Raw genomic sequence first — 25,060 nt, 5'->3', positions numbered from 1 at the left:
GCAAACTCATACATATGGAGAACAAACTAATGGTTTCCGGCGGTGGGCAAAATGGGGGTAGGGGTGGGAGACAGGAACGACTGGGTGTGAGGTAGGCTCAAGGACATATTGTACAACATGGGGACTACAGTCAATATTTTATAATAACTGTACTTGGAACGTAACCTTTAAAGATTATATTAAATTTTTAACAAAAATAAAAAATAAAGTGGAATTTGGAGTAGGGGCAATGTGTAGCTGGCATATTTAGGCTCACAAAAGCTGACTGTCAAACTTCTAGTAATTCTGTGAGCCAGCTGTTAAATATGGCCACCATTAAATATTAAATTGTATTAGCTCACAAATAAATTACATTAAAAACAAAGGTAATAAATACTAAAACATCATCACTTCCTAATTATTTCACCACATTTCACCAATAAATACTCTTGACCTTATTTTCATCCACGTTATATATATTATAGAATTACTATACAAAGGTGTCCTACTGAGCAACTCTCTCTAACTCTGTGGTCAATGAAGTATGTTGGTAGTTTGAAATCAGTCATGGAAGGAGTATTTACACCATGGAAATTAGCAAAAGCTATTAACCAAGACTGATTTTTCTAGATTGCTGTTTGAGGCAAATATCTACCAGGATTACAAAAAAAAAAAATACTTACCAGCATACTACTGAGTAGGGGGTTGCTTTCAGCAGGGTATTGTGCATAGGTTGCAAAGAAGCTTTGAAAAATGAAATACATCCGTGTGGAGGAAAATGTGGAGGAAGGGAGGGTTTCTCAGGGAAGGGGCAGTACTCACAGAGACCCTTTGGGTAGCCAGAGACAGCAAGTGCTTCCCCAAAGTAGTCAGGGACTGTTCACAGTTTTCATCTGACTCCTGAAGGAAAGAAACTCATGTCATGCAGTTGCACGGGAGATGTCAGTAAACAACAAATACTGTAGTTTGCTAATCTTCAGAACTGAGTAGATCCGAGCCTTTCCTGAAGTTAGCTGTTCCCAGGCCTCTGTCTAGTTATGCAGTTTTGCAAGGTAGGGCTGAGTGTCTGACCTGGACTTGAGCTTGGAGTTCGGTGGCAGTTTTCAGGATGCCTTCCTCTGCCTTAATCACAGCAGTCTTCACAATGCCCCCTCCACACAGCAAAAGCTCCACCTGCTCTGTCCGTACCATCATCATCGCAATCAACAGCAGCACATAGTTCAGAGGGGGCTGATTGGACAAGCATCAGGGTGAAATAGGCTCCCCTATTTTAGAATCCACTTTGCCCACCCAAATCTGGAGGGCAAATGTCTCCACTGGTTAGGGAAAAGTGGACCAAGTCCCCAGCTGAGATAGTTTCAAGAACTTCTCTGGTGGTCCAGTGGCGGACTCCACACTCCCAATTCAGAGGATCCGGGTTTGATCCCTGGTCAGGGAATTAGATCCCACATGCTGCAGCTAAAGATCCTGCATGCCACAACTAAGGCCTGGCACAGCCACATAAGTAAATAAATAAATACTCCCCCCAACAAAAATAGAAGGGATTCGCAGGTGACTCAGTGGTAAAGAATCCGCCTGCTGAGCAGGAGTGTCTTACCCCTTGTGGGTTGCTCTTGGGAAGGATCCTGTCTGCACTGGCATCTGTCAGATAGACCAGGAGGGTGCGGCCTGGCAGTGGGGGCAGGCTGTGTTTGACGGAGAGGTTCACAGCTGTCTCCAGGGCCTGTCGATACCGAGCCAGCATCTCACGGTCACATTTCCACTGTCTGCAGGCAGGAAAGAAACAGACGGAGGGCTCAGGAGCTTCTCTGTTTGCCACTTGGAGGCAGATGAGAAGATGAGAACTTGCCACTCAAGTATTAAGTCTCCACCCATTCACAGCCCGTCTCCAGGGTCAGTAGAAAAAACAGGGACAGAACTTCCCTCAGCCCCATTCTTCAGGACTCGGCTAATCCATCCCATGGAGTAGACCCACTCTCAGACACTGCTTGCCATGCTTACCACATCAATCCATATTTATTTCAAGAGGCAAGATTTAACTGCTACTTTTTTGGGGGGTGGGAGCTGTGCAGGGCAGCTTTGGATATATGAGTTGCCTAACCAGAGGTAAAGCAGAGACATTACTTTGCCAACCAAGGTCCGTCTAGTCAAGGCTATGGTTTTTCCCGTGGTCATGTATGGATGTGAGAGTTGGACTGTGAAGAAAGCTGATCGCCGAAGAATGGATGTGGTGCTGGAGAAGACTCTTGAGAGTCTTACAGTCCTTGGACTGCAAGGAGATCCAACCAGTCCATTCTAAGGGAGATCTATCCTGGGTGTTCATTGGAAGGACTGATGCTAAAGCTGAAACTGCAATACTTTGGCCACCTCATGTGACGAGTTGACTCACTGGAAAAGACTCTGATGCTGGGAAAGGTTGGGGGTGGGAGGAGAAGGGGACGACCGAGAATGAGATGGCTGGATAGCATCACCGACTCTGTGGACATGAGTTTTTGTGAACTCCGGGAGTTGGTGATGGACAGGGAGGCCTGGCGTGCTGTGATTCATGGGGTCGCAGAGAGTCGGACACGACTGAGCGACTGAACTGAACTGAACTGATCTGAACTGAACCAGAGATAAAACCGGCCCCAGTAGTCAGAGTACCAGGAAATTTCCAACTGCTGCTTATTTTTAAATTGTAATCTGAAGAACAAACACTAACTTCTTACTCTGAAAAATGGCAATTAAAGGAAAAAGAGACATTCATCCCACCTTTCCAGGACAATCTCTATTTCAAAGTAACTAAATAGCTTTAGTTCACAAGGGCGGTTCTTTTTAGAGCTCCAGCTAGTAAATATGGGGAATGATAGAAAATGTATCATATTATTTGGCATTTGTTTTTAAAAACATCTTCAAAAAAAAGAAAAGAGAGGGATCAGGAAAGGAAGGCTGGTAAAATCTTATTTTTCACTGAATGAGAGTCCATTATGTTATTCTCATTATTTGTGTACATGTTTAAGTTTTTTCATCATTTTTTTAATCTAGAGAAGCCATTGCCTATCCAGTAGGAATAAATTACAATTAATGAAATGAAATTGAAATTATACATATAATGTAAGGTTTTCTAGCAGCCACATTTTAAAAAGTAAAAAGAAACAGGAAAGATTAATATCACATTTAATTCAGTCTAATGTATATATGTACATATATATGTATATATATGTATTTTTCACTTCAACATGTTAATACAAAAATTAAAAATGAGATATTTTGCTTCCTTCTTCACACTGCCCTCAAAATCTAGCACATCTCAGTTCCCACTAGTCACATTTCAAGTGCTCAAGAGCTACATGTGGCTGGTGGCTACCAAACTGACCAGCAAAGACATACTGTTAGGACTGCACCCTCAGCTTAATTCTTTAATGGCCCTGTGTTCAGCCACTGAACCACCAATTCAGGCGAGTCCTGGCCACTGAGTCCTAATAGAAGGTTAGATGAGCCCAGCATTTGTCTTGAATGAAAATGAATGAAGAAGTATCTAAAAGGACAAAATACTGGGAATTCATCAAACTTGCAGAACCGATTTTATACCTATCTTTGAGCCTGCTTGAGGATAACGATCTTTACATGTATCAAAAGAGAAAGGAAAGTGAATGGGTCAGAAAATACACAGAAGAGAGAAACAAAAAGAAAAAGAAACAGATAAGACAGAAAAGAAAAAGAAAGAAAAGTATGAACCAGAGCACAGGTAGAGAGGCACGATCGTGTACAAAGAGGAAGGGAAATGCTACATAGGCTGACAGAGTCCACAGAAACCAATAAGGCAACCACAGATAACAGAAGTGAAGTGAAATCGCTCAGTCGTGTCCCACCCTTTGCGATCCCATGGACTGTGGCCTACCAGGCTCCTCTGTCCGTGGAATTCTCCAAGCAAGAATACTGGAGTGGGTTGCCATTTCCTTCTCCAGGGGATCTTCCCGACCCAGGGATCAAACCCAGGTCTCCTGCATTGCAGGCAGACGCTTTACCGTCTGAGCCACCAGGGAAGTTAAAAGATAATAGAGTGGAGGCCAAACACTGATTTTGTTTCACGATCTCGCTGCAGGACAAAGTTAAAGACTAAGTTTTCTACGCAAAAGACAATTGAAAACAGTCAAGTTTCAGCCATTGGGATGATTGACAAGCATGTTTTCACAGAATAAAAATTGGGGTTTCCAAATGACTTCCAAGCCCTTTAGGGTGCCTCTCATGCCCACCCTTTGCTCCCAGATAGCACATACTCAAGCACACACCTGGCCTTGTGCATTTTCAGCTTCTTCCGCTTGAGCTGTTCATATATCACAGGGATCATCATTGCTGTCCGAAGTTCACGACGGCTTGGTTGGCGATACTGCCAGGAATAGGCATGCTTCTTGCCAAATTTTGTGTTTTTAATTATTATCTGCTTTATCAGTTGTGTGTTGGAAGGAAATGGCAACTCTGGGTAGCAACAGTAGGTATCTGAGTTAGGCAGCTTCTATTCCCTCCTCTTATCTTCCCATCAATGCTGTCTTGAGTCCTGACTCTTGAGGTCTGACCTCTGCCCACCCCATACACTGAGAGTGGAAAGTAAGAGGCTGAAAATACCAGTGCTGCTACCTCATCTGTTCTCATACATGAGAGATAAACAGGAGTTGGAAGAAGAGACATATTACCTTTTTTTTCAAGTTGAGCCTCAAAGTCATTGATGGAATCATGAGCGTTAAGGAATCTGAACGGTAACTGCCGACTGTGGATCACCGTCTTCTGCAAAGCAAAAGAGGGGTCGTGAGCAGAGGACATCCCAAGAGGGATGGGGTGCATCAGAGGCTTCAGGGACCAGGAAGATGAGATAACCCCTCTATTAGTTCTTTGGAAAGGTGGGAAGGGACAAAATAGATATTCAGTTCAGTTCAGTTCAGTCGCTCAGTCGTGTCTGATTCTTTGCGACCCAATGAATCACAGCACGCCAGGCCTCCCTGTTCATCACCAACTCCTGGAGTTCACTCAAACTCATGTCCATCGAGTCAGTGATGCCATCCAGCCATCTCATTCTCTGTCGTCCCCGTCTCCTCCCACCCCCAATCCCTCCGAGCATCAGAGTCTTTTCCAGTGAGTCAACTCGTAGCATGAGGTGGCCAAAGTATTGGAGTTTCAGCTTTAGCATCAGTCCTTCCAATGAACACCCAGGATTGATCTCCTTTAGAATGGACTGGTATTAGACAAAGGTAGGAAAGAATAGATGTCCTGAGAGACTATGAGGAAAGAAAAACGGATAGGAAGTAACAGAAGGTTCCCTGTTTCTTTTATATCAGACTCCCTCCTTAAGTGAGTTAAATCACAGAAATCATCTCAGAAAATAAAAAGGAAAGTTCTCAAACAGCATAGTGGCTATGACCTTCCCCAGCCACTCAGAGAAGCCTGGCTCCCCGCCCCTCACACGTACAGCATGCTGGAGTCTCTGGAGCACAAGCTCGTGGTGATGGGCGCTGATTCCAGCCCGCAGCAGGTTGCGTAGGTTCCGAAGCATGGCCATGAAGGGAAGTTTCCCACTGTCTGCGAAGGTGAGACACAGGGTGACGAAAGCAACCAAAGGATGAATGAGAGAGGTCAGAGGCCAGAGCAAGACGATCAGAGGCCAGGCAGAATATTCACGTTAGAGGAAATGAGGTACTGATACGCGATCTATTGTCCACAAAATGTTTTAAAGGCCTGGAAAGGTAAAAATTGGGTTGCCTGATCTTGGAGCAAAATCTGTACGTTTATGGAATTAGCTATTTCAACAAACAACTTAGGTCATCACTTTGTTGGCTCCAGGCAACCAAAATACATTCTCTACAGTAATGATCTCCAAACTTTTTAGATGGCTAAAAGAGAAAGTTCCAAGTATAATCTTATAAATTATATACATGGAGTGCTATCAACTATGTAACATGGACTAAGTGATTACAGGGGTTCAATCTGTATAGGAAATATTGGAAACACTCTTTAGATAAAGGTAGACCTAAACAGGAGATGTGATATTTTTCCTGGGTACCCGCCAAAACACACTCAGACCACATTACAGCCCTGGCCTATGAGGCCCCAACCCACATCCCAGTCACTAGCCCTACCATCAACAGCTTTCATTAGGAAAGTGATGGTACTTTTTCTAAGATTATATAAGTCTCATTTGAATTATAACTAGAAAGCTTTCAGCCTCCTGGAAGTCCTGGGGTTCTCCAGTCATAAGTCTTCTTCTGAGTTAGATTGTGTAAAACAGTTAAGTTGTATACACAGTGTAAATGATATGTGACAAGTCATGAACTATTGCATCCTTTGTCAACTCATGAGTTTTGCTCAAATGTTGCTATATATGAAAGATATACTAGATCAATTTGATAAGAAATTAAATTCAATATCATATTCTTTGATACACTAGAAAATAAAATGAATACTCATTCTATAGATGAAGTAGTTCATTGATTTCACTCTAAAAAATTCATTAATGAGTTACTAATGAGACTGAGGACCAAAGAGGGATCTGTATATCTAATCATATTTTATCTTATATTGTATACTTTATTTTTTACATTTACCTTCATATCTATATTTATATAATTATAAGGTACGTAGTTCCTAAAGTACACAATTTATTAGTACACATATAAGATTTTAAAAATACATGTACATATATTCTGGTATATCCCAAAAATTATTTCTGCATTATATGATCCAGTGGGTTGGGGACCACTGGATTAGATTATGGGCATTTGTCTCAACCAAGATAAATGGCACAGTTTTAATTTTCAGGGGCAGAGGGAGGAAGTGGAGACGATGCATACTAGAATCACCAACACATACTAGCTGCCATTCATGTCTCTTCATCCCACTCTACCCAAAGTTGTACCAAATGTTGGGGAAAAGGTTGTCAAGCGTGTGTGTGTGTCTTTTTGTGTGTTAATTCTCATGTGATTCTGATATACACACCGTCAGTGACAATCACAAAGCGAGAGGAATGATAAGCGGCTGAGCTATTTGGTCCGCCCTGAGTACAATCTATAAATGACAGCTCACAGAGAAAGAAAAGCCAGCCTGCACTTCTGAAGCTCCAAAATGTGAAGTCCATAAAACTCAACAGCCAGGACTTTCTGGTGGTCCTTTCTGCTGGTCCAGTGGATAAGAGTCCACCCTGCAATGCAGGGGATTCGGGTTCAATCCCTGGTCAGGGAACTAAGATCTCACATGCTGTGGAGCTACTGAGCCTGCAAACAACTAGAGAGTCGGTGCCACACAAGGAAAGATTCTACGGGTGCAAGGAAGATCCCACATACCGTAACCAATACCTGACACAGTCAAATAAAAAACAAACAATAAAAACAAAATAAACAGACACAAGAAATCCTCAAGCAGTCAAAAAGTCTACAGTCAGATATTTTTCAACAGAAAGAAGCTGATTCTAAACTTTCAAAGATGAAGGAGGAAGTAAAAGAAAACATGGAATAAAAAAGGCCTTCTATAGTTAAAAATAAACTAGCAAGAAAACAGACTGAGAGTAACTTGGTCCTCCCCACCTGAATGTTTTTTATTCATGTGGGCATATTACCTAGAACATCTGTGTCCTAAAAATGGGCTTTGGTGGAGATTTCAGTGTGCCACATCCCAGTCCTACTTTGTCTGGATGAGTGACACAGGTATTGACACAAGTGATATCAGAGAGAAGGTAATGCTTTTGTCATGTATTGATACAGGCTTGTATTATATCACCTAACATATCACCTAATCACGTCTGAAATTATGACCTATCTATGATGTCAGTACTATTCAAAGCAGAGCCCACTGGCCACTTTGGTGTGGTCAATGGCAGACCTGTTAAATCCAATCATTTCCAGTGATGGAAATACCAAGTGAGAACAACTGCACCATGCCATGGAAACTTCTCTTTCACGGGCCAAAATGTAGAGGCACGAGTGAGGAAGACAGGAAGGGAGTGTGATAGTCAAGGTTACTCTACCGATGAGCTCCTCCCAGACGGTGGCCTTGTTTCCCCGTAAGCTCAGCTCCCGCTCCCAGGTCTCTGGTCGAGCGAGCTTCATCCGCTTCCCGGCTCTGTTAGAATCCCAGGGCCCTGGGAGGTGGCTTCGAGAAAAGGCCTGTAGGTTGGAGGGGTATCTGAAACAGACAAGGAAAAACGTCATTTCAAAGGAATCTGAAAATAACTCAGAAAGGAACAGTGAGTCAGTCAAAGCCAGTAAGTCCCAGTCAAGGCCAGGTCTGCTCAAACTATAAGGACTGGGGCTATGGGTGTTGAAGAGTCAGAGGGTTATCCAGATGGAGTGTGCATCTTCTCACCTGCAGCCCAGCAGGGCCTGGACCAGCTGTGCAGGCTCATGGATGTGCAGTCTCTGTACCAACTTCTTCAGGGTGAACCTTTGCTCACTCTTTTTCTCTGACACTGAACTGTAGGTTGTCTCAAACTGTGGAAATATTCACAAGTCCCACAGGGGCCATTCGATCTACGACCATGGTCATTTTCTTCAGAAAACAAAAAACAAGACCATCCTGCAGCCAGATTTGGAAAAGAACAGGACTAAAGGGTAAAACCCTTCAGCGGCAGGAGCTTCGAAGTAGACGTGCGGGGTCACTGTGTTTCATCTACACAAGTTGGACTATCCACGGTTAACAACGGATGAACGGCTTGTGAAAAGCAAGACGGGGATTGAATAGACAGAGGATAGCCAGTTCTTAGAGGGAGAGAGAGGGAAAGCAGCTCTTATTTAAATCACTGATGGGCTTCCCTGGTGGTCCAGTGATTAAGACTACATGTTTCCACTGCAGGAGGCATGGGTTCAATCCCTGGTTGGGGAACAAATGTCTGAGACTTGGAGCTTGCAACTGGAGCACTATGTAAGCTGTGAGGAGTTAAAAAATGAAAGAAGCTGGCTTTCAGAATCTTCTTAGAAGAGCTAAGTTTGGGACATATTAATAGGATGAAAAGACAAGTGGACCAACTGAGGATGTGTTTTCTTGTAATACTAATACATTTCCCTAATAATCTTATGTTAATGATGATGATATCATCATTCAGATCCAGGTATTGCTAGAAATCCTTTAAATACAGTAACTGATTTAGTTAATCCTCACAAAAAACCCAATGAAGTAGGTCCTGCTATTATCCGATTCATTTTATATGTGAGGAAAATGAGGCAAGAGAAGGTAAGTAATTTGACCAAGGTTGCACAGCCAGCAAGTAAGGAATGGGGGTGGGGTGGGATTCAAAACTAGGTGGTCTGGATACAGCCTCTATGTTCTTAACCACTAAGTGCGTGTGTGCGCGCATGCTAAGTCTCTTCAGTCGTGTCCGACCCTTTGTGACCCGATGGCGACCACAGCCCACCAGGCTCCTCTGTCCATGGGATTCTCCAGGCAAAACTCCTAGAGTGGGTGGCCATGCCCTCCTCCAGGGGCTCTTCCCAACCCCGGGATTGAACCTGCATCTCTTATGTCTCCTACGTTGGCGGCTGGTTTTTTTACTTGGCAAGCCACTCCAGTACTCTTGCCTAGAAAATCCCATGGATGGAGGAACCTGGTAGGCTGCAGTCCATGGGGTCGCTAAGGGTGGGACACGACTGAGCGACTTCACTTCCGCTTTTCACTTTCACACACTGGAGAAAGAAATGGCAACCCACTCCAGTGTTCTTGCCTGGAGAATCCCAGGGATGGGGGAGCCTGGTGGGCTTCCGTCTATGGGGTCACACAGAGTCGGACACGACTGAAGTGACTTAGCAGCAGCAGCAGCAGCGCCACCTGGGGAGCCCTAACCACTAAGACTAGTGCCTACTTTGTGATTAAAGTAAAAAAGAAAATAAAAAATTTTTATTTGGCTTATTTTTTTAAATTCCTGTGGAAGGTGGAGATTTCATAATTTTTTTAACTCACTTATTCAGCTGGACATGACATCTGTCAGTAAGGAATGACACCAAGGAGAGCAAAATGGAAACAAAAGGAGCCTTTCCCAGTGTTCTCCAAGCCCCAGAATCACAGCTGAGAATTCCAAGGACACTGGCATGTGCCTACTACACCCACTACTAGTATTTCTAGACCAGATGGAACTCCAATTCTAAGTATTAATTGAGAAAAGATTGTACATGTACATTTAGAACCCCAGAAAAAGGCACTCACCAGCCTCTGCTCATCTCGAAGAGGCCAAATGAACCTTGGCAAATTGGTCTGTGTCTGAGAAAATGTATGTTCCTTCTGTAAGGACAGAAGAAACCGTTTCGAAAAGGGAAGTGATGGTTGTCCCTAGAGAGACCCATTCCAACAGCCCATCTCTATCATAAAGCGGCTGGGAAAGAGGCAGGCCCTGCTCTCTGCTGCCTGAGCTCTACTCAGCTCCTCTGCATTGCTCTGAATCCCTCTGTTCCTGGGGGCAGAAACATGTCAGTTGTTTAAAGGAGGTGGCGGCGGGGGAGGAGGGGATCAGTGTGTTCCCTCACCTCACCCCCGCCAACTTTCTGGGGAAAAAGGGGCCAGGCTGTAAATGACCGGGGTTGAGGCAGGGACTGACTGGAGGGTGGGGTGGCCGTCGGGGGCGCCGCTTGGCCCGGTGCTTCCGAGGGTTGTACTTAGCCAGCTGGTACTCATCAAACTGGGCAAATTTGTCCCTCATTGCAGCACGCAGGCAGGCAGGCAGGGGCGCGAGACAGTCCTTCTCTTCTCTGCACAGGAGCTGTCAAAGAGATGAAAAACCATCAAGGGTGAGACCACTTCATGGGGTTCAGTGACAGCACAGGATACAAAGTCCCCAGCCCAGCTCGACAACGACAATTCCTGTGGTCCTGGACCTGTCGGCAGACTTCTCTTCACTTCACTTCTCCTTCTCTTCACTGTAAACACGAAGTCCAGAGTAACACCAATTTTTCTCAAACTCCATCCAGCCCTTCTCAATCATGCCCTCCCTGTTGGGCAACCCAGCCTGGTACTGCAAGAAACTGTCCTGTCTGGGCACTGGGCTTGAGACAGGAGGTCAAAGTGTCTGCGAGTTTTCTCCAGGGATGCAGTAAGCAAAGGAAAGGGAACCAAGTGAGAATCCAAGCTCATGAAACCGAATGCCATACCTGGTAGAACCTGGCTATCTGGATCCAATCAGAAGGCAGCTGGATGATGGCACAGAAGTACCGTCGCAGGTAGGGGCGGCAGAGTGGCAGGAAGGCAGCAATGGCCAAGACTTTGTTGGCCACATCCCGGACATTCAGCTGCTGCCTGGCGTACAGAGATGCCTAGGGAACAGGGTAGGTAGCACTGGCCTCTCAGCCACCTCTTCATAGCATCGTGCCATAAACTAACTTCCTTATGTAACCTGCCTGCATAAAACCTTTCCTGAGCCCTCCATGTTGTCTATAAAGTCCAAGCTTCTTGGCTTGGCATTCTACATGCGCCATAATTTAGCCCTTATTCACCAGTCTTCTCCTAAGTCTACATACCCCCACTGAAGGGCCTTTAACCCTTTCCCTCTTTGGAGGGCTTCTCTGGTGGTCAAGACAGTAAAGAAATTGCCTGCAATGCAGGAGACCCAGGTTCGATCCCTGGGTCGGGAAGATCCCCTGGAGAAGGGAATGGCAACCTACTCCAGTACGCTTGCCTGGAGAATCCCATGGACAGAGAAGCCTGGCAGGCTACAGTCCATGGGGTCACAAAGATTGGACATGACTGAGTGACTAATACTTTCACTTTCACTTTCCCTCTTTGGAAGACCTCTCACTTTTCAGACTGCTGATTTATCCTGCCATCTTCCAAAGTCTAATAGGAAACATTTTCCCCCTCTTCTATGCTTCTGAGACATTTGCTATCTACTAATCCATTTGCATTTACATAATATCTGGGATTGCTTTTGCTTCCCTAACAATACCACACATGCCCTAAGAGCCAGATCCAAGTATCATCATATCTTTTGGTATAGCCCTCAAGGCATTGTGTATTTAGCCTGTGTACTTACTAAATAAACCCTAGTATACTCTTTCTTGCTTCCCTGGTGGCTCAGAGGTTAAAGCATCCACCTCCAATGCAGGAGACCTGGGTTCGATCCCTGGGTGGGGAAGATCCCTGGAGAAGGAAATGCAACCCACTCCAGTACTCTTGCCTGGAGAATCCCACGGACGGAGGAGCCTGGTAGGCTATAGTCCACGGGGTCGCAAAGAGTCGGACACGACTGAGCGACTTCACTCACTCATACTCTTTCTCAATGCTCTCTTCCCCTCCTCCTCAGAGAACCCTAGGGACTGGGCCTCAGGCTCACCCAGAGATCCTACTGTCTTCCTAAGTAAAGCTCCTCCCCCCCCAATACGAAGCTGCCCACCATCCCCCTCAGACACCATAACCAAATTCCCTTCCTCCTAGCTTCCCACTCCCATCCCTTCCTTCACGTCACAATACCTTGAGGATAAATTCAGGCTCAAAGCGGGCAACTTCGCTACAGACTTTGAGGAGGAAAGCCTGGGTAGAGTACGCTGCATCATTTGTGTTTACATCTGCCACCAGCGAAGAACACAGAAAGCTCATGAGGACCATCTGGGAATCGAGAAAGAGAGGGAAGAAAGGGAGGAAAGGGGTCAGAAGGACCAACTTAAGCATCCACTCAGGCAAACTTACAAAGTCAAAGACAGAGAGAAAGAACCCAGATTCAGGAAGATGCTTGCCTGGCTAAGAGGTCTGAAAAGAGGATTAGCAAGAGAAACACCAGAGCTCCTGCCCCTTCTTTCCACGGAGGGGATCTGGATCAGCCTTTGGTGACCATTCTTCTCACCTTCCTCATGCCCTCCCCTCCACCACCACCAACCTCTCCCAGCTCCGCAACTTTTACCTTCACTTCCTGAAGGACTTGTGCAGTAGGCTCAGGATGAGATTCAGAGTCCCCAGGGGCGAGCTTCAGGGCCAGTTCCTCCACCTCCTCCTCCTCTCCCAAGCTTAGGCTATAAAAAGGCATTTGAGCCTCTGCCCATTCCTTCTCTTCAGGCGTTTTCTCTCCTGAAGGTGACCATCGACCCTGGGGATAGTGGCAGTTATTAATCCCAGCATACACCAGCAGCCCCTCAAACAGACAGAGAGCTAAAAGCAACATCCAGGGCTAGGAAGAGTCCACAACTACCTTCTAGCACCTAAACTCCTCTCCCTTCACACCCCAGCACGGATCTGTCCTGTCTGATGGAGTGAGACACACTGGCACACACACACACACCCTTTCCTAAATCAACATTCTGAGCGTTTGCTCAGATGATTCACGATCTGCTTTCATCTTCTTATTGATGTCATAGCCTAGAAGCCTGGGGACCCTCACAACACATCTTCTAATTGCTATTAAGGTATTATGGAGTTAGAAGAAAAGAAGACCAAGTCCCAGATTAATCCCCCAGCAACCGTGATCTTACTCTCTGAGCCTCAGCTTCCTCATCCTCTGCCACCTACCTGATGGGGCTGTTAGAAGATTAAATGGGATGTATATATGACTCTCTGCAAATTGCAAAGCCCTAAATAAATGTAAGGTGGCAGTAGCTGTAATGACCCTATGATGTGGACTTTCACTGACTGCATCTTAAAGGTGAGGAAATTAAAGTTTCAAAGGGTTAAGAGTCTTGCCCAAGGTCGAGTGGCTTATAATAATAGGCAGAGAGGGGGGAAGGCCCAGATTCACCTTTCCCTCAGTCCAAATCTCAAGTCTCCACAGAAGGAATGTGTGTCTATCGATCCTGACCTGTATACCAAAGGTGCTTATATAGATGTGTAAGTGGACGTGTGTTTGCACATGCATACACAGTGAAGTGATCCAGGGTATTACAATTGTGCTTCTGCCTTGCAAGATCTCAAAAGCACCCGACTGACTCTGCTACTGCAATATAATGCCAGCTCTCCTCCCATGCAGAGGCTTTCTAAGAACAAAATCTACTTTTGCTCTATTGTTCAGAATCTCTGAACTATATATGCAACAAGAGTAATGACGCTGATGAAGAGAGCCTTTGGGTAAAGGGCACCTCAGGAAGAGACTCTGAGGGGAGAGGGTACACAGATGCAGAACAGAGGGACACTGTGGCACTGAAAGCTAGTGACTAGAGCATCTAACACATATGGCTGCAGTGAAGACAACTGCCTGGAGCCATTACCAGAACTGCTTCCTGAACTCTCTCTGGGGCAGAGATGGTTTTCGAGACCCTGGGGCAGGTCAGAAGGCCTAGTCCCTCAGAGAGGCACTGAGCCCTCGAAGCTGAAGGCCCAGAGAGCAGGTGGTTGCTGCTGTTCAGGCTGCACAAATCAGCTTGAGCCAAGTGAGATATCTGAAGATTCTGGTGCAAGGGGCTGATAGACACAGTGCTCTTTAAAATGGTGAGTGTGGCCAGGCACCGGTTCTCCAAAGAGAGGATGTCTGAGTGGGCAGACACATGCCCAGGTGGTTTCTCCAAGGTCTTCAGGTCAGGAAGGGTGGCCAGGCACCGGTTCTCCAAGGAGAGGATGTCTGAGTGGGCAGACACATGCCCAGGTGGTTTCTCCAAGGTCTTCAGGTCAGGAAGTGTGGCCAGGCACCGGTTCTCCAAGGAGAGGATGTCTGAATGAGTAGACACATGCCCAAGTGGTTTCTCCAACATCTTCGGGTCAGGAAGTGTGGCCAGGCACCGGTTCTTCAAGGAGAGGATGTCCATGTGGGTAGACACACACCCATGGAATTTCTCTATGACTGGGGCCCAGCCTGTATACACCTAGAAGGAGAGACAGACAGGTGATGAGCAGCTGGCTGCAGTGGGAATGCATGTGTACTGGGGCTAAATCTTGCCCATAGTCCCCTGGTAATGCCAGTGACCTGAAGGCAGAGCACAACCAAAATTTGTTTTTCTAGGACTGGGTTCATTCAAAGATGTATTCAGAGAGTATTCAATCGAGAGTATACAGGGAGTATTCTAAGGAGGAGGAGTAGGGAAAAGACAAGGCAGAAGTTTAAGAGTAAGGAATTCTTAAAAAAAAAGGAAAAGAAAAAGCAAGGGCTTGAGAGGAAAGGAACATGTCTTCACATGAAGGGGTAAGGAAAACTCGAGAGCTATCGGTATGATCCCAACTTAGCACAGGAGCCATACTGGTCATCTGGACTGGATTCTTGGTGAAACAAAAACAAACATCTTGATCAGATATCAATACTCACCACCTCTATTGCTTTTTTCCTCCAAAACTCCAGAGCAGCCATGTTTAAAAACCAGACTATATGATGATCTTTTACTTTTATCTAGTTTCACTTTTTCTATTTCATATTCAGTGCTCCCATTTCATTTAGTTTATGTTTTCCAATTTCTCTGTCTCTTCATTTTTAAATTGTTTTTAATGTTCTTGCTCAAGCTTTTATCAAGCATAGCAGAAAAGCTTTTGTATACATATGTATATAGTATGTATAATACATATTTTAAAGAACATGAATTTTTACCTAGCTAAAAAAAATTATAACATTTTGATTCTACTTATTTGACTTAGTATGAATAGAATGCTAGGAATCTAACTTAAAAAAAATAGATACAAACAAGCAAAGATTTACAGTATAGCACAGGGAACTATAGTTACTATCTTGTAATAACCTACAATGGAAAATAATATATGTATATATGTATAACTAATCACCTTGCTGAGCACCTGAAACATTGTAAGTCAACTATACTTAAATAAATATATGAAGAAAAAATAAAGCAATTTTAAGCAGAAAAAAAAATACGTCAACTTCTTGCCTCTTAATCACTCTTTAACCAACTAAATAGGATTCTATCCCCACTAGTTCTCCAAGGCTATCCTCTTATGTAACTAATGAAATTCTGGTTACTACAAGAATAGACATATCTTGGCCCTTATTTACTTTATCTCTCAAGTAGACTATGACACTGTGATCACTCTCTCACTGAAATTCTCCCTTTGGCTTCCATGGTGCCATCCTGGTTTTCCTCTTAAAACCCTGACCACACCTCTTGGGGGTTCTTCCTCTGCCATTCCTTGAATATTGATATTCCTTAGAATTCTTTTCTAATCCTTCTATATGCTACTTTCTCAAGATGGTCTCACCTACTCTGCTGCTCCAAATAACACTGCTACGTTGGCAATTCACATATTTATTCCATGACCAGTTCTCATCTGAGCTTCATACTCATTTATCCATTCCCTTGTTGGACATCACCACTTGAATAACCAAAGGTACCCAATACTCCATAGATCCCAAAGGCATCATTTTTCTACGTCTTCCCCAAATCCACTCCCCCTCATTGCCCCCTCTGCTTACAAGGGTTTGAATAAAATAGGCTTGAGTTTGAATTCCGATGAGATCTTGGACTGGTTCCTTAAACTCTGTGCCACAGTTTCCTTATCGACAAAACTGAAATAAATGCCTACCTCATATAAGGAATAAGTAAGGAATAAGTAAGAAAAAAATATATGAATCACTTAGAGTAGTTCCTGGAACTTAAATGCAAGTTGTTATTTATTATTATTATTATCATGCAATAAACTACCAAATCCTATTGATTCTACTCCTTCAATATCTCCCAAATCTAATTCTCTCTGTTCTGCCTGTCACCATCTTTGCTGAAACTCTCCAGTCCACATGGCACACAGTACATAGCTCGACCTAAAGGAAGTCCCAATACATACCCCGGAGAAGGCAATGGTACCACTCCAGTACTCTTGCCTGGAAAATCCCATGGACAGAGGAGCCTGGTAGGCTGCAGTCCATGGGGTCACGAACAGTCAGACATGACTGAGCGACTTCACTTTCACTTTTCACTTTCACACATTGGTGAAGGAAATGGCAACCCACTCCAGTGTTCTTGCCTGGAGAATCCCAGGGACGGGGGAGCCTGGTGGGCTGTCGTCTATGGGGTCACACAGAGTTGGACACGACTGAAGCGACTTAGCAGCAGCAGCAGCAATACATACCCCAGCCACCATTTACTGCATCACTTTATTTCATCAAGACAAAAATTTATCTTGTTAGGTTATCTGCCTACTTGTTCACCATTTCTCCTTAATAGAGGGTCAGGGCTCCTTTGTCTTGTTCACCTCTGTATGCCCAGCATCACACACATAACATGGCTTCTAATCTCCCAGTCTCATTTTTTTCTGCTGCTGCTGCTGCTGCTGCTAAATCACTTCAGTCGCGTCCGACTCTGTGTGGCCCCATAGACGGAAGCCCACCAGGCTCCCCCGTCCCTGGGATTCTCCAGGCAAGAACACTGGAGTGGGTTGCCATTTCCTTCTCCAATGTGTGAAAGTGAAAAGGGAAAGTGAAGTCGCTCAGTCGTGTCCGACCCATAGCGACCCCACGGACTACAGCCTACCAGGCTCCTCCATTTTTCCTGCTACTCCCATCTAATTTTATGCTTGAACCATACAAACTCTTTTTAGCTTATGAATTGCCGAGGTATCTCTTGACTCTCCATCTTTGCACAGGCAGAAGCCTGGAATACTCATCCTTCTACTGAGACCACCCTTCTTCCCCAGCCTCTTCTTTACTAGGCCAAATTCTACTTCCTTCTCACTCTGAAGGTCTCAGTTTAATAGTCAGTGCCTCCAAGGAGCTTCGGGTGAAACCCAGCCCCCAGCCTGGTATAGGTGGTCCTTCTCTGTTCCCACACTGTCCTTCCTCAAGCAGAGAACACATCTCTGTATTGTAATTGTCTGTTCATTTATCTTTCATCCCCCCCAGACTATAAGGTCCTGAGGACAAAGACCCTTCAGCCTGTTCACCGTTGTTGGAACGGTGCCTAGTCCATGGGATTCAGAAGTTTTTGAAAATCTGGTGGAAGCTATGGAGCTTTTTCACATGAGTATATACTAGTTTGCATTCAGTTTTCAGGAAGCCCACCCATGTATCTCCTAGAATCTCCATTAACTGCAAATTAAGAACTTCCATCTGACAGAATGCTTGAATTAATATTATTAGGAATGTATATACTCTCTTATTTGGACAAATGCTTATCTCCTATTTACATTTAAGTATTTTAGGAAAAAGTATGTCATTAGGATTAAGTCAGTCACTTAATCCTTGATATGTAAGAGTTTATGGACTGAAATGTAGAATACTTCCAAGAAGACTTCAATGGACTGACAATCCAGAACCAGAAAGGACAGTGGGTGTCTCACTGGACATCAGTGTGGGCAAACAGAAAGAAGAATGATGGCCTGGATGTCCCTGGTGGCTCAGTGGTGAAGAATCTGCCTGCCAACACAGGACACACAGCTTCGATCCCCGGTCAGGGAAGATCGCACGTGCCACGGAGCAGTTAAGCCTGTGAGCCACAACAACTGAGCCTGTGCTCTAGAGTCCAGGAGCCGCAATGACTGAGACCGCACGCCACAACTACTGAAGGCCGCGAGCCCTAGAGCCCGAGCTCCGCAACAAGAGAAAGTACCGCAATGGGAAACCCCACTCACCACAAATAGAGAAAAGCCCTCACAAAGTAACGAAGACCCAGCACAGCCAAAAATTAATTGATTTACAAAAAAGAATGATGGCCTGACTTGCAGCAACAGGGATGTAACGAAAGATCATCATTCTAAGTGAAGTAAGTCAGAAAGAGAAAGACATATGCCATATTATATCACTAACACATGGGATCTAAGATATGGCACAAATGAACAGGAACTGACTCATAGACATAAAGAACAGATTTGTTGTTGCCAAGGGGAAGGAAGGGAGGCAGAGGGATGGACTGGGATTGGTACATGCAAGCTATTGCAGTTGGTAGATGCAAACTATTACATTTAAAATGGACAAACAAGGTCCTAATATGTAGAACGGGGAACTATACTCAATGTCCTGGAAAAACCACAATTGAAAAGAATATTTCAAAAGAATGTATATATGTATATAACTGAGTCAATCTGCTTTAAAGCAGAGATTGGCACAACACTGTAAATCAACTGTACTTCAATTTAAAAAAAAATTTAGCAACAACAACAAAAAAAGAATGACAGCCTCTATCTTTTGTACATTTCTCTCATGTCTTTGTGCTATATAAGCTCCCGGCAAAAGGCATGGGAAATCTCAGAATTGACTCAAGATTTTAAAAAGAAGTCCCATAATAAAGCTAGAAAAAAATTACAGTCACATGTTTTTCTCACCCTGGTGTTCGTGAAGGAGATTCACTGATCTACAAATGAAAAATAAAAATCCCCATCTAGAATTCCATTCTCCAGGGACATCCACTGCTAAGTTTTATATGAAGAGTTTCAGAAATTTTACGCATATACAAGTACATGTAGGGTCTATACTTCTCATTCTCCCATGTCCACCACCACCCCCTTTTTCTTTTGCTTTACACAAAGAGGTCCTTCTTTGATGGTTTGATGTCAGCACTTTCTATCATTGTGAAGCAGAATTTTTCAAGTCATTGGATTGTAATTTGGGGGCTTCGCAGGTGGCTCAGGAGTAAGGAATTCACCTGACAATGCTGGAGACAAATGTTTGATCCCAGGGTCAGGAAGATCCCCTCGAGAAGGAAATGGCAACCCAATCCAGTATTCTTGCTTAGGAAATCCCATGGACAGAGGAGCCTGGCAGGCTATAGTGCATGGGGTCACGAAGAGCGACTCAGTTCAGTTCAGTTCAGTCGCTCAGTCATGTGTGACTCTTTGCGACCCCATGGACTGCAGCACGCCAGGTCTCCCTGTCCATCACCAACTCCTGGAGTTTACCCAAACTCATGTCCATTGAGTCGGTGACGCCATCCAACCATCTCATTCTCTGTCATCCCCTTCTCCTCTCGCCTTCAATCTTTCCCAGCATCAGGGTATTTTCAAATGAATCAGTTCTTCGCATGAGGTGGCCAAAGTATTGGAGTTTCAGCTTCAACATCAGTCCTTCCAAAGAACACTCAGGACTGATCTTCTTTAGGAAGGACTGGTTGGATCTCCTTGCAGTCCAAGGGACTCTCAAGAATCTTCTCCAATACCATGGTTCAAAAGCACCAATTCTTCGGTGATCAGCTTTCTTTATAGTCCAACTCTCACATCCATACATGACTACTGGAAAAACCATAGCCTTGACTAGACAGACCTTTGTTGGCAAAGTAATGTCTCTGCTTTTTAATATGCTATCTAGGTTGGTCATAACTTTCCTTCCAAGGAGTAAGTGTTTTTTAATTTCATGGCTGCAGTCACCATCTGCAGTGATTTTGGAGCCCAAAATAATAAAGTCAGCCACTATTTCCACTGTTTCCCCACCTATTTGCCATGAAGTGATGGAACCAGATGCCATGATCTTAGTTTTCTGAATGCTGATCTTTAAGCCAACTTTTTCACTCTCTTCTTTCACTTTCATCAAGAGGTTCTTTAGTTCTTCACTTTCTGCCATAAGGGTGGTGTCATCTGCATATCTGAGGTTATTGATATTTCTCCCAGCAATCTTGATTCCAGCTTGAGCTTCCTCCAGCCCAGCGTTTCTCATGATGTACTCTGCATATAAGTTAAACGAGGAGGGTGACAATATACAGCCTTGACGTACTCCTTTTCCTATTTGGAACCAGTCTGTTGTTCCATATCCAGTTCCAACTGTTGCTTCCTGACCTGCATACAGATTTCTCAAGAGGCAGGTGAGGTGGTCTGGTATACTCTTTCAGAATTTTCCAGTTTATTGTGATCCACACAGTCAAAGGCTTTGGCATAAACAACAATAAAGAGAATCATACTTTAGACCTTGCGTGTTAAATTGTTTCAGTCCTTTCGGATTCTTTGCGCCCGCATGGACTGTAGCTCACCAGGTTCCTCTGTCCGTGGGATTCTCCAAGCAAGAATACTGGAGTGGGTTGCCATGCCCTTTTCAAGGGATCTTCCCACCCCAGGGATCGAAGTGGCATTTCTTATGTCCCCTGCGTTGGCAAGAGGGTTCTTTACCACTAGCGCCACCTGGGAAGCACGTTAATAGCCACCACACTTTTAAGTTGACTGTGTGACACTCCACCCTGCTTAAGCACAGCCCAGGTTCCCTTCCAAGGAGCATATAGAACAAGGAAGAGGACCCATTCTCATCTGGCCTCTTCCTACCTCCTCCAGGGGCCCTTCCATCCCCGGGCCCTCCCGTTCCAGCCTTCTCGCTCCCTCTTTCACACTCCACCTCCGCTCCCAGAGCTGTCCGAGTGGTCCGGGCCGAGGCACCCCAGTCGGCGCCCGCCCTGCCGCGTCCGGGGAGGTCACTACCTGGCCGCGCTAGGCCCTTCCCGCTGGCCCCGGCGGCCGGGCCCACGCCGAGATCCAGGCCTGGGCCGGTGCTGCCGGCGCTCGATCCTCCCAGAGACACCCGGGCCTGGAGCAGCGAGCTGCCACTCGGGACGTTCGGTTCCGGGCGGCGGAATAGGATCCTGGCTCTGGGCTCCGCTGGCAGGAAGAGTGGAAACCCGAGGCGGAGCCGGGCGGGGAGAGGGGCGGGGACTGTGACGGACTCGGCGCGGCCCGCGGGGCGGAGAGACCAGCGGCTGACGGCGAGGATGGAGCCAGCACTTTGCAGCTTTTTCTGGGGCCTGCGGTTAGTGCCGCTCTCAAGCCGCACCTTCTTTCCCCCTTCCTCACCCTTTCCTCTCCTGTCCCTCAGGTTTCCCCTGCTACCAAATTCTCTTCTTTTGGGAAATTTCCTCTTTTGTTATGTCTTCCAACACCATTTCTTGGAAAAGATTTTGGTATGTTCGCTGCCAATCTGGACACATTTTGTTCTGGTATCAAATATAATGGGACTGTTAATTCAGGCGTAAGTTACCTGGTAGAAATAGAAGTAAAAGGAAAGGAAGGTCTAAAGCAATGACCTATAACTGGATGTAAATATCAAATGATCAAACCTGAGTGGACTAAGAGCATGCCTATGTCCATCTGGGAGAGGTCCCTGGATTACAAAGAATTTTTTGGAGCCATTCTGAATGGCTAATGCAGAACTGTTTCCCAAAAGGTAGGACCAGACTCAGGAAAGAGACAAGTGACCTCTACGATGGTAATGCTAGTGCTATTTCATAAAGAGCAGAGCCAAACAGATTCCAGAAGGAGAAACATGCTTATCTCCTGTAAAACAGAGTATGATTATCTGTCTCCAATCAAATATCCCTTTCCTAAGGGTAGGCTTCCCTAGTGGCTCAGCCGGTAAAGAGTTTGCCTGCAATGCAGGTGACCTGGGTTTGATCCCTGGGTCAGGAAGATCTGCTGGAGAAGGAAATGGCAACCCACTCCAGAATTCTTGCCTGGAGAATTCCATGGACAGAGGAGCCTGGTGGGCTACAATCCATGGGGTCACAAAGAGTCGGACACAACTGAGTGACTAACTTTCACTTTCCCTAAGGGTGAGGAGTGGGCGTCCCAGGTTGCTTGGTAGGTAAAGAGTCCTCCTGCCAAGCAGGAGACAGGGGTTTGATCCCCAGGTGGGGAAGATCCCTTGGAGGTGAAAGTAGCAACCCACTCCAGTATTCTTTCCTAGGAAATTCCATGGACAGAGGAGCCTGGTGGGCTACAGTTTATGGTCTTGAAAGAGTCGGACACAGCTGAGCATGCATACAAGCCTGGGAGGTCACTTGTGTTCTCAGGTGAGAACTGAGCTTCACCTCAGAATCGAGGGTACCCAGATCCCTCCTTAGCTGCCTCTCTTACCACCTATCCCATTAGTCCCAACACTGTTTTCATAAGAAATATTTTTATATTCCCCTTTTGATCCTGAGCTACAAATTATACATAGTGTATTTTAGCTAGATACACAGTCCAAAATGTCTAAAGAGATATAAAAGAACAGTAGAGAGAAGGTAATTTATTGTAAAATACTATGTGTTTATATACATAAGTAGTTGGACACGATAAGAAGACACAAAGAGATACTTAGATGTATACGTCTCTCTATAGAATCACCTTGATTTAACAGTTACAGATGCAACATGATACAGGGATGTTCAGTGGTGATTCAGATATCACAAACAGAATTGGTGATGTGAAATGACTGTCCAAAATAATTTTTAGCAAATTTTCGAACGAAACAAGGTATAGTCATCCCACGATGTTCATGCTAGTGTCATTCCTAGAAATTTTAGTGTATATTAAACTATGCATAAAATGCCTTATGTTTATATTTTAAATAGTGTTAGAGCCTAATTATGTGTGTGTATGCTCAGTCACTCAGTTGTGTCTGACTCTTTTGATCCCATTGACTGTAGCCTGCCAGGCTCCTCTGTACATGGGACTTCCCAGGCAAGAATACTGGGGTGGGTTGCCATTTCCTTCTCCAGGGGATCTTCCCCACCCAGGAATAGAAGCTACCTGTCCTGCATTTTGGGCAGATCCTTTATGATTGAGCCACCAAGGAAGCCTCTATTCAGTCTGACTACTGCCCGCTTCAAAGAATTGCACTGGACAAGTGGTTTATGAATAAGCAACTATTTGGGAGCACTTGGTATCAACCAGGGATTGAACCTAGGCCACAGCAGCAAAAGCACTGAGTCATAACCACTGGACTGCCAGGGAATTTCACCAGATTCTTTTCCATTATAGATTGCTAGAAGATATTGATAACATTTAACTACTTCCACTTTTAGAGTCCAAGTAAGAGTTTCAATAAGTTTCATCCATGGAGGTGAATCTACACTGGAGATGTGGTATGATAAAGAAAGCAGGCTCAAAGTCCTTGTACTTGTGTTTAAATAATGCTCAGTATTTATAAACTCTATGACCTTGGGTGCATAAATTCATGCCTCTGAGTTCAGTTTCCCTGTCTGTAAAATGAGGGTAATAATAGCATCAACCTTTTATGGGTTTTATTTGCATTTAAATGAGATAATGCATGTAAAGCACTTAACACACTGCCTGGCACATAGCAAACACTTAAACTAGTTCTTTCTCTGTTATGAGAGAGTTGACTTACATCAGTAAGTTGTTTGAAAAGTATGTAATGCTTTGAGGCTCAGATTACCTGTCTGCTGATGAGTCAAACTGATACATAACTAGAAGACCTCTAGCCCCCAAGTGCCTTACCCTCAGCTGGAGTCCAGATGAATCCATATCCCTATCTCAGGAGCAGTGTTAGTCTGCATTAGCTGGGCATAAACCTGTAACCCTCTGTATGGCACTCATGATCTCAGGGATGTTGCAGCACACTGGCCCCTCCCCCCCCCCTTTTTTTTTTTGCATCATCTAGCTCACTAATCTAAAAGGATGTAGCCTGGAAACTTAATTTACGAACTATCAGCTAAATTATTTTCAAAATGTGCGTAGAGGTCCTTAGGACTATCCCAAGGATAGTCTGTGGCTTCTGTGGCTCGTGACTATAATAACCTTATGATGTTCATATATAGGTGCTATCCCCGTTTTATGGATTAAGATACTGGCATTCAAAGTGATTAAGGGATCTACTCATGATTACCAAAACAGCAATTGATTTGGAGCTTGAGCTCAAGTTACTACTTCTAATTCAGTTCACTCTCAAGCTGTACTTTTTTCACTGTTCTGATTAGAAATACAAATGATTGTATTTTGAATCATCTATAAAGGTCTATCTCTCAGAGGAAATAAAGACTATAAAAGACAGTAATCTTACCGCTAATGACATACACATGTATTCAGGCTTGTATAATATGCATATGTATATATATGTATGTAATGTATGTATTTTTTTTTGTAGTTGTATTAGCAGGAGTTGTGTTAAATTCATACTTTTCCACCTATGATCCTTTGATCCCAAGAGTTAGCTCAGATTTGGAATGTAGTCTGTGGCCCTAAAAGAGTAATTATGACTGTCCTGCATATAAACCTAACCTGTGATACTTGTCCCAGACAATCTCCGGGTCCCAATGTTATAGGTATGTCACTTGGAGATTGCTCTCATTGAAAATGTTCCTCTTTATTATCCAGACTGTGCCACCTGCCTTGGCTTCTTACACTGTGTAAAGGAAGGTTTGAGTTACACTCTCTCCAAAATCTCCATTTCCATGTTCTACTGAACAATCTTTCTATGTAGTTTTTCACTCTTTGGAGTTGGACATTGTTGCTTCTATATCCTGGACTGTCTGTCTAGATAAATAATGGTACTTAGTTTTGCAGTAGGATTTTTTTTTTTGGACGCACCGGAGGGCTT

At 44.6% G+C, this 25,060-nt stretch overlaps 1 protein-coding gene across 7 annotated transcripts in view; it reads right to left on the bottom strand.

The window, feature by feature from the left end:
* Positions 1-21,366, bottom strand: part of TEP1 (telomerase associated protein 1) — a 41,330-nt gene extending 19,964 nt beyond the window's left edge. For all 7 annotated transcript variants that reach the window (XR_008687211.2, XR_008687212.2, XR_008687215.2 and 4 more), the window contains exons 1-15: positions 21,166-21,366; positions 14,112-14,702; positions 12,818-13,000; positions 12,391-12,525; positions 11,076-11,237; positions 10,526-10,687; positions 10,138-10,212; positions 8,308-8,432; positions 7,970-8,127; positions 5,423-5,532; positions 4,653-4,743; positions 4,251-4,437; positions 1,577-1,745; positions 1,051-1,209; positions 802-879 (exon numbers count right to left, since the gene is read on the bottom strand). Coding sequence is in view for 2 of the 7 variants with exons in the window: in XM_055435798.2 (XP_055291773.2) it covers positions 802-879; positions 1,051-1,209; positions 1,577-1,745; positions 4,251-4,437; positions 4,653-4,743; positions 5,423-5,532; positions 7,970-8,127; positions 8,308-8,432; positions 10,138-10,212; positions 10,526-10,687; positions 11,076-11,237; positions 12,391-12,525; positions 12,818-13,000; positions 14,112-14,645 (2,328 nt within the window). In the remaining 5 variants the exon portion in view is untranslated. The remainder of the gene's footprint in view (positions 1-801; positions 880-1,050; positions 1,210-1,576; positions 1,746-4,250; positions 4,438-4,652; positions 4,744-5,422; positions 5,533-7,969; positions 8,128-8,307; positions 8,433-10,137; positions 10,213-10,525; positions 10,688-11,075; positions 11,238-12,390; positions 12,526-12,817; positions 13,001-14,111; positions 14,703-21,165) is intronic.
* Positions 21,367-25,060: the final 3,694 nt, after the last annotated feature.

Source organism: Moschus berezovskii, chromosome 9 (genome assembly GCF_049115385.1).
Source record: "Moschus berezovskii isolate FMDL1 chromosome 9, NW_MosBer_1.0, whole genome shotgun sequence".
Lineage (NCBI taxonomy): Eukaryota > Metazoa > Chordata > Mammalia > Artiodactyla > Moschidae > Moschus > Moschus berezovskii.
Note: the sequence above shows the minus strand (reverse complement) of the source record. Positions and strands in the feature narration are given on the sequence as shown.